At 38.0% G+C, this 15760-nt stretch overlaps 1 protein-coding gene across 5 annotated transcripts in view; it reads right to left on the bottom strand.

Annotated features, from left to right (window-relative positions):
- The window catches only part of MEGF10 (multiple EGF like domains 10), a 97823-nt gene that overhangs the window by 42900 nt on the left and 39163 nt on the right, over positions 1–15760 (bottom strand). For all 5 annotated transcript variants that reach the window (XR_003400147.1, XM_026866306.1, XM_026866309.1 and 2 more), the window contains exons 6-8: positions 4254–4500; positions 3513–3633; positions 1533–1669 (exon numbers count right to left, since the gene is read on the bottom strand). Coding sequence is in view for 4 of the 5 variants with exons in the window: in XM_026866306.1 (XP_026722107.1) it covers positions 1533–1669; positions 3513–3633; positions 4254–4500 (505 nt within the window). In the remaining variant the exon portion in view is untranslated. The remainder of the gene's footprint in view (positions 1–1532; positions 1670–3512; positions 3634–4253; positions 4501–15760) is intronic.

Below are 15760 nucleotides of genomic sequence, written 5' to 3'. Positions count from 1 at the left end.
GCTGAGAATTAGTCTTCTCCAAATGACAATCAGTAATCCCAGCCAAATTGTACAAAATTTAACCTTGCCATTTTGTTTTAAATTGCATCTTCAGCAGCCTCTGAAAGACCCTATTCCACTTCAAGGTGAGGACAGGAATCAATCAGGCAGAAGAATTATAAAGGTAGTTAAAAGTAGATTCCCTTGTTAGATCACCTAGAAACTTACTTCCTCTAGGATTCCTCTTTTTCTTGCAGTATGACCAAGTTCCAGGAGTCACCACCACACCAAAATCTTAGACAAATACTGTTAAGTTACACACGGAAGTGGAGAATAGCTTAGCACTTTTAAAAACCGTCCTTTTTGCTGCTGGTATTCATGTGTTATCTCAGCCAATGCCCACACCTTTCTGGTAATGCTTCTCTCCCTTGCCAGTTCACTGACATGAAATAAGAACCAGGTCTACACCTTGCTTCTGACCCACTCCTGCCCTTGGAGTATCTTCAAAAACAACTGGAACTACAGCCTGTTTTGCAGGAAAAGAAGGAGTTCAAACTTTCAAACACAATCAAAATGCTGTAGCCTGTAAGGCATTTCAGATTGAAGTCAGACTTAAATTCCAAGGCAAAAAAATATAATTGTATTTAGAAACACCAGTGTGGTGCAGTGTATAGACTCTCATACAGATATTGCTTTGATTTTCCTGCTGACTTGTACGTGGCTCTTTAAATGCAGCTACCACCTTCTGCACTATTTCTTCACAGACGTGAATTTAAATTTGGCATCCAAATGGCTCTGGACTAGTTGTTTATCTTCTTCCTGAGGTTTTTTTGCCCTTTATGTCTGGCACATCTTTCCACATTTCCTGTGAACACTTGCGTGGGAAGTGCATATGGTTATAATACCCTCTACTGCTGGCAGAGAACCCCTGGACTGACCCCAGTGATTAAGCTGCTGCTGACTTCAGCAAGTAAGTTGTGTGCTGTTTAAAATATACGCAGAAAACCACTTCTTTCAACACTTTCCACTGCCTTCAAAAATAATGTCTTGCTATATTATCTTTCCAATCTACCAAAAATGATTTTTTTAACAATCAAGTCAGAAAATAAAGAAGTTCCACTTCTTCATTTGAACAAAATACTTCAGGAGACAACTCTCCAGCTAGCTCACTTTGAAGGGGAACTGAATGAGCTTCCCTTGCTACTACTACTACCAAACATCTGCACAAAACCAAGAGCTTCCCTCCTCCCCCCTTCGCCATACCCCAAACTGTCATTCTGCAAGTCACTCAAGGGAAGACATGCAAGACACTACCAGAGCATAGGCCACAGCAGGAAAACCCTGAAACCAAGCAGTTCCTCGGAGAAGGGTAATCACATAAGCACTTTTAACTTGTAACTCAGCAAGAAGTGAGTGGCATGGCAAACATTTCATAAGACTCTTTTAACTGTATCACAGTTATTTTCATTCTGCTTTTTAGCAGTTTCCTAACTTTTTCTGTCATAACGGACCATTTGCAGGTTCAGCAGTCTGGTAAAGTAAGTTTTCCTTACCGTTCTCCTGTGTAACCTGGGCTGCAATAGCATTGACCTGTCGCTGAGTCACAGGTCCCTCCATTGTGGCACTGGCACTCCTGGGAACAGTTTTTTCCATAACGACCCTCAGGACAAGGCTGACCACAGACCATGCCCTGCGTGTGCAGAAAAAAAAAATCTTAATATTAGATTTGGGATTACAGCTTGAATGGACAATGAAGAAAGCTTTGTAATAAAGGAAGATCAAGGAGATCATGTGTCACTTGTCTAGTGCTGATCTTGGAAGTAACAGACACTTCTCCAGCTTTAAACATGGAGTATGTTTCAGCACTGGAGGAATAATCTTCTAGGATTTCCATTTTGGAAGCCAAAGCTAACGAAAAACACTATCTCTAAGCAACAGTGAAAACACTTAGACTAATTGATGTCAAGCTCTTCACAATTTATTTATCAGGAGTAGCATATATCAAGGCATCCGGAAATGCCCTTCAGTGAGTAGTGGTGTAGAAATCAGTAATTGCTATAATGCCCCAATTATACTACTTTATGATAGCGTGTTTCTTCTGATGAAGAGAAAGAGCTGTTTGTAATTTCACTGAAAGCAGCATATCTTAAAAGCTTAGGTAGGGTATCTGCTTCCCCTCAACAGGTTTTGAATTTTTGTAGTTCTATTTACATCCTTGGAATTAATTACACCTGTGTAGTGAGGGGACCATCAGATCTTAAGACTTTTAAGAAGTCATTTGAAGAAAAACATAATTACAGGCATCTCATCAGTAACAGATATGCAAGTATTTCAGCTAACATAAGATACTGAAGATCTTATACCTGGCTACTTTAAACCTTCCTTACATGAAAAACAGAAGAGGCTGTACTGACAAAATTGTGTTTCACAGAATTGAAAAATCTAAAACTAACAAATAGTTATAATTACTTGAAATGGAAAATTAGTGAAAGGGCTGAACAGTAATTTATTAGTGAAGACACACATTAGTATAATTTTTCTGTCACTGCTTCATATGCTATCTCATTTTCCATTAGCTGCATTTAAGTGAGTCAAGAATTTATGTAAACATTTGTATTCTATTCTATGACCAATAATTTCATTCTTCTAACATGAATTACAATAAAGAGTAAAAATGGCCATGATCCAATTTAGGTAGTCAGGTGAGCAGTGCTTGCTATTCAAACACACAGAGATAATAATTTATAGCTATGTTCTCTAGTTGGTGCAAAACTGACCTCTTCCGGAGGTTATCTCAACAGAATATCTCAATTATCATGAGATAATTAAAAGTTCAGTAAATGTGGATTTTCACCCAAAATGGACATTTAAATATAAAACATTATTAACAACTATTACTGATAAATAGTATCTGCAAATGTATTTAAAGAAATTATTTGGGCTTTGATAACCTTCCAGCTTTTTGATCATTTTCCAGCACCATTATTTGCCAATTCAGAGATGGCAGCCTATTAGGAGGGGAAGCTACTTGCAGCTCCAAGGTCAATTCTTTCCCTACCCCTTGACAAATGGGTAGAAAGTCTAAAGATAATGTCACCATTCTGATGTCCCATTTCCATCACCAAGTTTAACACAGTATCTACAGTTCTGGGGTTTTTGCCATGCATACTATGAAAACAGGCACAAAACCCACTGCTAAAATATGTAACAGTGTCACCTCCCTACAACATTAAATTCTATCTGGAAATTAATGACTTCCAGACAAGATCTAAAGGGTGTTGCCTTGTCATGGTACAATTCATGTCTTTTGCTTCCCTGAATCTGATATGGTTAAAAAGACAGTGCAGAACTGGAGTATTTTCAGTAACAGATGGTTTTGCAAGTATTTTATTCCAGTCCCTTACGTAAAATACATTTCTCATTAGTTCTGGCTACAGAGAGAGTGCATTTGCTATCCTCATTCACTACCCTTTTCTGATGCTGCCCAAAGTCTACAAATATGGCATTGTGTCTATTTCAGAAAGTGCTTTTACCATCCATCCTGGTGGGCAGGCACACTCCCCGGTGACATGGTGACAGACGCCTCCATTCTGGCACGGGCATCTCTCCTCGCACTGCGGCCCATGCTTCCCAGGGGGACAAAGGTCCTCGCAGCTGGGAAAGTGGTGGTGTACAACAGAGACAACTGTTACTTCGGCACACGCTCCAGTATCCAGCCACCTCTTTATTTTTAATGCTATTATTAACTTTTCTGGCCAAAAGTGTGAAACGAAAAGCAGTCCAACATAAAGAGATGCATACTGAGTATTGTATAGCATCCATGCAACAAATCTGAGGATACAGTCCTAGAAATCTATGAATTACTTCCTCTTAAATATATTTCTTTCTACACTGGCTGGTGCTCGTTCATGGTTACTGACAAAAACTCAACTATTCTGGAATGACAAAGCCAAGTAACTCTCATGTTTCAATGCGATTTTACAAACTTGTAGCCAAACCATTTGCACGATGGTCATGAAGAAGCTCCTGCTGACACTTTTTGTTGCTTTTACCTAGCAGTCCAGATCAAGAGGGATTTTTCTTGGCTACACACCTGAATGTGCACTGCAACATGGTTTGCCCAGCTGCTTCTTAGCCATCAGCCTTGCCTCCCTGCATTATATAGCAGTCAGAACAATAGCACAGTGATAAAAGTTAATCTAAACTTAATTTCTCTTTTTAGCACTATGTAAAACTTGTATCTCTCCCCCATAAATAATATAGCCACTGCTTACAAGGCACCAGTGTATCCAGGAGGACATGTACACTCTCCAGTCACATGGTCGCAGGTGGCTCCATTTTGACACTGGCATTTTTGATGGCAATCGTTTCCATACGTCCCCTGACCGCAGTGCTCCTCACAGCGCCAACCTTTGAAACCTGATGCACAGTGGCAGGCTCCAGTGATGGGGTTGCACAAGGCTCCATTTTTGCACTGGCAGCGGCTGCTGCAGTGAGGTCCCCAGTGGTCACTGTCACAAGCTGAAGGGGTAGAACGAAAAATTTACAGCAATTTTCTAATAGCTCATGTTACAGCACTGAAGATACTATGAGTCAACTGTAAGGAAAAAAAAGGAAATAGTTATGTAAGTACATCCTCAGTTCTTCTTGGTCCTCAAGGATCTTGGCAGGCAGACAGAACTTAATTTATGAATACAAATTAACTTCTTGAGCATAAAAGCAAACACTTTAAAATGTGAAACTGTGAAGTAAATGCAAGTTCTAGTGTCTTCAGCATCAGAACTCATTATGACTCTCCACTGTCAAATAAATCATGATTGCAGTGAGCTTCCATTTACACAGGTCTTGCTAACTTAAAAAGTAAAAAAACGTGGTCTAAATCATAAAATGTCTGAATCCTACAAGGAAGTTGTGAAGCTCACTCAACATAAGATTATTATTTTTTTCAAATCCAGAAGTTCCTACTTGTCTAATATTCCCTTTTCAATCCTGTAATATACCAACAGAACAAAAGAAAACACAAGAAGTGTTTCACCAAGAAACAGAAATTAACAACTATATGGTTGAATTTAATCTGGATGTTACAAATTTTGTTATCCAATGTATCTTCACAATCATTCAAATGTACCTTTTCTTGTCTGACCCAGTGCAGCCCATTAAAACCCTGTAAGAAAACCACTCAGAGGTTATTTCAGTATCAAAAGAAAAACCTTAATGTTAAAGAAGAAATTCTTAAGAGAGAAACATGGGAGTTCTGTAAAAAGCTAGAAGATTAAGGTCACTTAAGAGTTCAAAAGGAATGTCCTAATCATATGGTCAAGTGATCTGATTATATTTTTATGTGCTGTTAATAACAGCGGTACAATGGGAAAACCTCAACTGCAGCAACTGGAAGCACAGGCTCTCCTCTTGGGAGACTGACAACCATTGTCCTCCCCGTCTTTTCCTGGGGCAAAAAAGCCAGGCAGAGAACAGGCACACTTTCCTAGACTAATGCCAAGTAATTCAGGAATCCTCCTCAGGGTAAGAATTATTCAGCCATAGGAGCTGTTCACTCAGGCTACACAAATAAAAGTGGATTAGTGTCTCTTAAAGAATCTGCTCCTTAAAATTACTTTTTTTCCAAGAGAGGTCACGAGAACATGCATCCATAATGGAGATATTGTGAGCACCTACACACAATAAAATGCAGAGTGACAGAAAGCATTGTATATATTATAAACACCCAGCATTACTGTCAAACTGACAGAACAACTGTTCATCTTATTGACCTGTCTCTTTGAAGATGTGTCGGTTTTGGTCAGGACTACACTACAATGCACTGCTGTCTACAGCACACAGCATCTCACAAGTTGCATTTCCCCATGATAACCCACATTCATTCAGAGCTGCTATATGTTTATTTTCAACATGTTTTCATGGAATAGGAAGTGTAATCTTCATGCTTAACCAGACCTCAAATTGTTGTCTGGAAACCAGCTACTTTGGGATATATATAAATATATGAATGGGTGGTGAGAGGTGTGAGACAGCCACATGTTCTGCCATGATTGAGCAGACACCCCTACATTTTTTATTCCTTAACACATTAGTCTGGTTTCAGACAACAGTCTTCCTCCTGCTCCCAGACAAAACAATTTCAATTTCAGCCATTCCTCATGGAATAACTAAAAAAATTTAAAAACCTCAACCAATCAACCAACCAAAAAACCCCAAACAAAGAAAACTCTGTCCTGGCATGTCTGATAAGCAGAAGAATTCAGACTAATCACCAGACCACAACTGTTCCAGTGTAGAGCTCAGTCCAAGATGAATGTGACCTGGACACACTCTAGATGCAAAGACGTGACAGGCAAGAGAAGACTTCTTGGTTGGTGTCAGCTTGTGTTTTTTCACTAATAGTTAGTAATAAGATATTTGATGCAGTGCAACATTTGTGTAGCTGCTTGAAGACCCAGCATAATGAGTCTCAGAGTCACACAGACCAGAAACATCTACTTACCATGCATCCGCCAGCGCATCCAACACCCAGGCACCGTAAGTGATAGAAACCACTTCACTGGTGAAGCAGCGGAGCCCCTGTCCTCCCTCCACTCTTTCTACAATCCCATCCCCAGACTGTCTCCCTGGGATGTGCCTTGCTGTCTTCTGGAGATTTACTGATGTCTGAAGTACATGTGCTGTGTCTGTGAACTTGAGCCTTTCTTGACTATTTTACTATAAGGGCATGTACCACACAGTACATAATAATTCATTAGTTTCCTGGTGTGATCTTCTTATTATGTTTGTAGGAAATCACTAAATTAAAAAGCATTGTGGAGCTGCTAATAGGATTTCCAGCCTCATAACCATTCTCCTGGCAACAGCCAGGTGGGTAACAAATATTGACTATGCAATTTTTCAACACAGCACAGCAGCGAGGCATTCCACCAGGACAGAGTGGTGACCCCATGTACACCTGCACGATAGTCCCTTATGCAAGGTCTGTCACCATTTGTCATCCATCTCTAAGTTATGGGCAGAACTGTGGAGAAATCTTCAGGATTAATGGGAATAAATAATAATTTTTAATGAGATGGATAAATCACATATTTTACCTCTATGTTGTCTGACTGACAGTCAACAATGTTCCCCATAGGAAATTAAAGTGATTTTTCAGAAACTGATGCTCCTGTTTTTATATTAAATTTACTTTAAGTTAAATTAAATTAAGTTTACTATTAAAAAATAGCAGAGGACAAAGGGTAGAAATGTTTCCTGTGGTGAGTTTGGTTTATTTTTAATTAGTGTTCAAGGCTAAATTTACCAACTATTACATCAGACACTTTCTGCTGCTTCCTAGTATTCAGACACTAAGAAAGCTGGGCTGGAAGTCACACAGCTGTTAATCTGTGGAATGGGATAGCCTTTGAGTTAATGACTATCGTCGGGTTACAGACTGCCAGCTGGAGTTTAATCAGACTATCTGCTCTGACTGTCCTGACTGCATCAAGGTCACAAGCACATATGCAAATACTACATGCATGTATGTGCAAAAGGGTCAGCTACTGGCTTCTGAACAGATTTGGAGCTGTAAATCATCTGTCTCAGTCCAGCTTATATGTGAAAAGGAAGCAAAGTAGAGAGACAATATCCCCATGCTCAGAATGGATTCAACACAAGAATGATGCATGTCAACCCCAAAAACTAATGGAAACAGTCTGAGTCCTGCACAAATGCAAAACCCAATCAGTAAAGCAGCATTAATTTTCTGTATTGATCATACAGAACTGGCCTAATGTTTTACATGAACCACCTTCCTTACAAAAGTGGTTCTCCTTCCCCCTTTCACATATGTTATATTCACCCTCAGGTTCTTCTGAGCACCAGCTGGCCATACACTGCTCCCTATCAGCTTTCGTGGTAGACTCACAGGGTCCTTTCTGCCTTCACCTTACACTGTAGGGGAAAAAAAGTTAATCAAAGTACATGTTTAACAAGCAACATGGTATTAATGCCACATCTTGCTGTCATTTTTATTTTCTTATATTCTGTTCATCTGGGAGTATCTTTTTTGTCACTGCAGTATGTGCTGTGCACATCACACAATGCTGCAAATACAGGATGGAGAACTTTTCTCTCAAAAAGCTACTCAATGAAATCAGAAGTTTGTCTTTGGGAATGAGGGCACTGCACTGTATAAATGCTCATTTAAAGTGGGCAAGTATGGTATGAAACTCTAAGACAATACAGATCTATCACCATAAAGAGATGCTTGCTGAAACTGAGTGCCAAACAACGACCTTAGAAACTTAGGATTCAGCAGTGAAAAAATCAACTTCAAGAAGAAACTAAAATCTGCAATGCCAATTGCTATCATTCTGAGGCTTTTTGTAGCATCTTTGAAGATTTAAAGTTCTGTATTTCCTAACATAATAACTTTAATGCACATTGTTATTATGCTGGGCTAGATGTGGTTTTATGCACATAGTTTCTGTGAGCAGCTGGTGATTTGCAAATTGGGATGGAAGGAGCCCTGATATTTTATAGCACAAGGTATGAATTTTTATAATAATCTGAAGCACATCTGAAGAATTGGTGACTCCTTTATTGCTCCTTATAAACAAATACATTTTTAACTAAATGTGGTCACATACTTCTAAGGGGACTTTTCTGCCTCTTTTTTTTTCTTAATTTCATTAAACGGCAACAAAAAGTGCAAATCAGTCTGAGTTTATTCCTGAAAAACCTACCTTGATGACCTACAGTTCTGTACTTTCAAAAGAATGGCATATAATGAGAACAAAATAAGACTACCAAATCAAGTCAAAGAACACTTCAGAAGAAAAACCTCCTTAGAAACTCTGACTTGTAACTCTTTTACATATGCTACAGTTTCCTTTATAACATGATATTAAAGCCAGACAACGTTTATTACAATGCTTTTTTAAAGATCTTTTTTCTCTTTTTGTCTTTCTTTTTTGCTCATGGAGAAGCGAAAATGAAGATCACAGCAAAACTAAGATTTACTTCTCTTGTTGTCATGTTTTGTAGCTGTCTTATACGTAGCACCAAGACAATAGAATAAGATTTTATTCTGCACCTTTTCTGCAACACACCCTGCTGTGTGTTTCTGGAAATACGTACCACTGTCACCCAAAAAGAGGAGATTCTTATCACAGCTTTAAGCTTATGTATTTTTATGGCTTTTTAAAACAAGTGAGAACAAAATTCCCTACCACAGACAGCAGAAACAGAGTGAACATTCCCTCACTTGGAAAGCAATATTGTGAAGTACAAATTTAAAATAAGCAAACAGTGGTAGAATTCCTCTCCCTCAGTCTCCTCAAAACTCCAACATAATTTCTTCAGATAGGTTCAAGGATCAGCAGCCTTTTTAAGTGAAAGTTGATTTTCCTTGCCCCAGCATGTCAAACAAACTGAAGTTGCCCATAACTTCAACATTGTCTTTGGTTGACCTTTCTTCCTTTCTAGGTTGTCACATCAAGGATGTCTAAATATTTGTGCCTTCCTTTGCATCCGTCCTTTGAATCTCAGATCTCTATTGCCTTGTAGTTACTTTCATGGCCCTTATCTGTCCCTCATCTATCATTTCTCATCCAGTATCCAAGTATCAACCTCCACATTTCCACCACCCATGACATTAGCCCCTTGGTTGCATTTTCAGACTATCATTTTCCTTGTTTCTTTTCAAGTTGCCCCTACTTGGCACAGCTCTCCATAACCCAAGCCATAAAACTTCCATGATGTCCTCCTCAACATCCCCACCTTCTAACTCCTCCTGCCTGTCAAGTCCACAAAAAGTTGATGTGACAAGTGTGTCAAAACCACTACCTGTCACAGTCATTTATCAGTGTTTGCATCCTTCCTCATCTCCTACTTGTTTCCAGCTTTGTTTAACTCTTAACTTTTCCTTCAACTACAAGTTCTCTGGGCAGAGGCAACTTTCTGTTCTATATTTTCACTTGCAGAACAAGCCCACAAATCCCCAGCAGGGACAGCCATGAGGTCCACCACGGAGCAAGAATGTCCAACTTCTACCACTAAAAGTAGACCAGCTGTAACATGCCTTGTTTAAAAACTGTTCCTGTCTTCTGGAGCAGAGCATATAAATAAGCAAAGAGTAACATTTCTAGGCAGGCCCACAAGTGACTTGCGTTATCAGAGAATAACCACTACTAACAATCAAGCATAGCCAGTGTAAGTAGGTCAATACTGAGAAAACTTTGATTTATCTAAAGGAGTAGCCCACTCACAATCTGTTATCATAAATTGCACTAAAGCTGTCCAGAGTTTAGCATTGGGAAGAATGACTCTTCTGTCTATTTCAGAAGCAAGAAACATGCTTAACATAAATATACATTAGTGGAACTGATACTTTAGATAATTAACTGGCAGTAAGCAGAATCTGATAAATCTCAGTAACAATTTCACAACAAAATCAAGTAACTTTTTATGAAGGCTACATTTAAATTCATAGGTGAGAGGAGTCACTCACCTCAACTCTTTTTCTGATGACCTCAGTAAGGAAACACACAAGTTTCCTTGTCCTCTCTTTTCTCCACCAACAAGGGATGCCCATCTAACTTTCAACTGTCAACATAAGGGAAATTTAATCTAATTCATGTGTTAGACAGTCTTGTATTTTTCATACCTGAGTGTTTACTACTTTTGCCTTATTGGAAAGTTTTGAGTATTCTTGAAACTGTTCTCTGATAGGATGACTTGGTTACCTGCAGATCTAAACTGGTAGCATTTGTTTCCCTGTAGATATTCCTGCAGAATAGGAAACAGATAATAATTCTCCCAACTGGAATTTATACCAAATGAAAACTAAATTCTTGCTGATTCTGAAAGCTATAAATACTCAAGTGTGTTCAGAATTCAACAAAATGCATTAAGTCCCTTGTGACATCAATCTGTATGTCAGCCTGGATTGCAAGACAGTAGATGCGGAACATGGCAAACAGAAATTTCCGAGATGAATCAAAAAAAGCCAGAAAACAAAGCCAGCTATTCTGAAAAGTAAAATTAAAACATCTTTTAGAAAACTTTCAAGGTCTTATTTAAGAAAAACATAAGATTATTCTCCATATATTTTTTTATATGCTCCGTTCTAGTCACCTCAGCATGTTATAAAAACACATGCACATTTACATCAGAAAATATTTTTCCTTTAGAGAATCATTCATAATAATTATAAAATATCAATGCCTTTTAGTAAAAAACTTATTTTACCTACATCCCACACAGAAATGCATAGTAGTGGTTTTTTTCCAGAACACACTTTATATTAAATCTGGATTTTCTTTAAGACTTTTGTTTCTATCTGATTTTATTTGTTATACTCTAGGCTTTTCAACCTGTGGCTTATTTTTCATTCTTACTTTTTGTTTTCTGCATAAGAAAGGATCTTTATTCAAAATGCTAAGCTTTAATTTAATTTAGGGATTTTTCTTTTTTACTTTGTAAAAGCCTTTTGATCCGTGAAGTGGAAGAACAATGGAATGTGTTTTTCAGATCCTATAGAAGACTGAAACTATATGTCTTTCATATGCCATAAATTTCAGAAGACTCTTTAAAGTGCTTTGGACATCAGAACACAGGGTTTGATAATTGCTAAGAAAAACACAAACACATGGCTCTTGATGTTCATTTTACCTTGCTGCTGAGATAAAACCCATTAAAAATAATCAGTTATAGGAAAAGTTATAAAATTAGAAGAATCTGATTGTAATGTATAAAATGGACTATTGTACATGATCCTGATTTTGCACAGATGCCCTTGTAGGACCACAAATTAGCGTTTTTTCCTTTTTTCCAATGACTTGAAAGCCACCTTAATTTTTAAATTAGCAACAAACCTTACTCCTCACATCCTTTAAAATCTGCCAAGTAAGCCATGATAACATGTAAATCCACCCATACATAAGGCAGATTGAAATTAAGACAAAACTAAAAGTACTTTTGCACTGACTAAAAAAAATAGTTACACAGGTATTATTCAAGAAATCAACTTAGGTAAACGCTACATACATACTAAGTTTCTGAGATGGTGAAAAGCAGAAAAGCAAAGCATCTCTAATTCAGAATATGTTTACAAATCCATAAAACTATTACTACTTATTGAGATGCCTTCCTTCAGTAAATCTCATCATAAGTAAATTCCATACCTCGCTTTTGTAGAAAATATATTTTTGTGTCTGCTGGAACTGTAATTCAGCAAAACACTGAAGCATGTCCATAAAATCTATTAATTTCCCTAGAACTTCAAAACCAAAATACTTATATGAAACATAACATAATTTCAAATATACTGTTGTACTGAACTCCAGAAAATCACAGCTAATATACAGCCCTGGGAATTTTGATACCACCTACCATAGTGACACTGCAGTGACTCTGTCAACAGTGAAGGTGATGGCAAATTCCAATAGTACCTGTTTTCCCTATTTGCACTTGATCTAACATGCTGGTGGGTTAGTTTCTCAACACAAAGATATTCAAGCTTCTTAGAGAATTAGCTGGCAAAACTAAGTCGGTCAGGGGAATTACAGAAATAATAATTATAGGAGAATTACTGGAAGTGAAGAGTGTAGGGAAGACAGATGTAATAAGAGAAGGTTGAATTTTAAACTGTTTACTACCTGCTGTCATCTTTGCTAACAGGATGGATTTGCGCATGTGGCTGCTTGGGAGCTGGGGTGTGGGGCAGTTCTGCATTACCTGAATGAGCTGTTTCTGTGCATTTTCCATAAGAGCAAATAGCTCTCTGTCAGGATACTTTGTGGTTTCACTTGTGTGTTTGTGTTTAGCAGTTTCTCAGTTCTGGGAATCAAGCCCTCCTGATGCAAGCATGTGGTTAAAACCAGAACCTATTTCTACAGCCTGCTGAATGGCTTGGAAAAATTAAGCATGAGTTAGGTCTCTAAGCATATCTTGCAAGCTCTGTTATTCAAAATGCTTTTGACAAACAAAAAAGAAAGCAATGCCTTGGTCAAACTGAAGATTCACAAACTGTGACATCAGAGTGTACAAGATGCTCCCAGGCACCTTGCCTGGTACCTGCACCAAGGGGATTGTTTCACTTGGGATGCTAAGTATGTCACATCTACCTCTGCAGGGTTAATGGAAATTATAAACTCCACTGAGAAACTCCAGTGCTTGTAACTCACATGAGTGTCTCACACAAGCTATGCCAAGGGATCCAGTTTCTGACATATTCTGCATCTGCCAAATCCCATGAAGAAAAGAGTAAGGTTTTTGTGGAATTTGCAAACTTTACAAACACCCATGACAGTAAAGGAAATCTGACAGTAGCAGAGCTACTGTACCTTAAACGTTTCCTTAACAAGTGTATTTGAAGGTAAGACGTTTCTTTAAGATGCCAGCTTTAAACGCTCAGCTTAATATATTAAGGAAAAAGACAGTTCTCTTCTCATGCTTTATAAAACCCTGGAGCTAAATTACCCCTTAGTGCCACTTGTTCTACCCGCATGCCCTCAGACCATAGTCCCAATGAAACTCTATTAATCACCAACAGAATCAATCAAACTGCAAATTAAAATCCAGTGATACAAAAACATCTCAGATTACTAAATACAATAAAACCAGAAAATGCCTATTCACTTTTCCACAAACAATCCTAACATACTTGTCATAAACCAAAACCATGTCATTCCTTTTTTCGCTTTACTACTCAGGCCAGCTGGGAGATCATGAAGGCTATAACCTTTGCAGACAAGTCAGTGTAATATTGATTCTGGCCTTTTGTCTCTGCTCCAGCTTATTCAGAAAGTGTCCTATTGATTTTGAAGGAATTATTTGTGGACTACTAGGCATGAGAAGAAAAACAAAATGAATGCCCTGATTGCTTAGTGGGGCTCCATGTTAGGCTGCATGTGTATCTCTCTTGCACATGCATTCAAAACTGACAAACAGTTACTTAATATAAGTATTACAACAAATACAGTTGTAAGAGTGTGAGCAGAAAACAGAGAGAAAACATATTTTACAAATTTAAAACATGGTTGGATCATCTCTACACATCTAGACTGCTAACTATCACTATGTGCAGGAACTTTTACAGAAGACTGCTTTATACATAACCTGTAGTCAAAAATGTTCTTATAACATGGACCAATCCAATCTGACACATGAAAGTTAAAAATTTTATATAAGCAATAATCCAGTTTGGTGGTGAAAGGTTGTGTTGGTTCGTTTGTTTTTCAACAAAATCTATTTGTCTACATTTTTAATCTACAAACATACCTACCTTTACCACTGTTTCCTCTTTTCTAAATTTTGTCCTTCTCCCCAGCCCAAAACTGATCAACTTATACTCCTGAAGTTTACAAACACTTCATCAAAGGGTGCTGACAGCATGCTGGTTGTGCTGTTTCACTCATTCCAAGGCATAGGTTCAACACGTCTTCTGTCCACTCATTTGTCATTGACCTGACTACTGTGTTAGGTCAATAAATCTTTATTAGAATAACATGTTTCGCTTGACTGTCATCTCTCCTGCTAGAATGGAAGTGTTCTGCGAATGAGTGATCTCTCAGTCCAAGTAGTATTTATTTTCAGATATATGTACAGTAACATCATCTCCATCACTCCCTACTGAAATTCACTGCAAGCAAACACTGTCTAATACAGTATATTTCTTTTGACTAAAAAGGCCTGAATAAAAACTACGTTTCACACAGGGAATGTTATCCAAGGGGATATTATATAATTACCCAAATTCTGAGACCACCACTCAGGTTTTACTCAGAGAAGAATACATCCAGCCCTCTTTTCCTCTCAGGTGGGTGTTAAGTTTTCAGAAAGGCAGAGGATATGATGGAAAGGAGAGTTATGGGTTGGGCTAGAATTAAGAACTGGAAGAGGACAGCCTCAGCAGGGTAGTCAAATCTTTATCTGTCTTTCCCCTAAACTGAAAGCAGCCACTGATCTAGGCTGTTGGGACTTGGATAAGACTTATCACAAAAAGGAGGTCATGGTTGCTATAAAAGGAAAAGGGAGTCTCCCAAGAAGTTTAGTCCCTAGAAAGGTTATTAGGCAAGAGCACACAGTGGTATGCAAAGATAGGGGATGAAGCTTGTTGGTTCAGCTTTTAATGCACAGTGCACAAATTCAGTTCATGCAATCACTCTGTCATTTTTGGAGATAACATTACAGTGTTTAGGAAGTGCTTGTGTGCAGTTACCACCCAGAAAGCTACTGCCACACAGAAGCCATGGCATATGTTTTAAAAATTTATTTTAAACACGTTGGGTAAATACAGCTGAGAAACAAAGACAAAATCAAGCTTAGGGTTGGTAAATGGACAGATGCTGCAATAGGACTAACTCTGTTGTCAGATACTTATAGATGAAATTCCTTTGTAAGGAGAATAATCAATCCTAATAGAGAAAGGATAGTACTCTGGAAGAAAAAAACTTAGTTCTGCAGTTTTACAAAAGGTTTAGTGCTTAGGTAGAACAGTTGCTTCCAACATGTTTGTGTCCATGAAAATGAACAGATCACTAAATCTGGAAGGTTGCCTAATATCTCACACTTTGAGAATAATCTCTCCCTTTCAGTAACAGTATTTTATTTGGTGATCAGAAACCATTAAATCCCTAAGTGCATGCCTTACAAAACACTGGCCTGCCTTGTAATCAATGTTCTCCATTATTCAGTTAAACAGTCGTAGAGTTAAAATGTTTATATGGTAGACATTATTACAGTATGGAAATTTAAAAAAAAAAAAATCTCTATATTTTGTCTATTCTAC

Source organism: Athene cunicularia (genome assembly GCF_003259725.1).
Source record: "Athene cunicularia isolate RWA chromosome Z unlocalized genomic scaffold, athCun1 chrZ_part2, whole genome shotgun sequence".
NCBI classification, from domain to species: Eukaryota; Metazoa; Chordata; class Aves; order Strigiformes; family Strigidae; genus Athene; species Athene cunicularia.
This window is presented reverse-complemented; position numbering and strand designations above follow the sequence as displayed.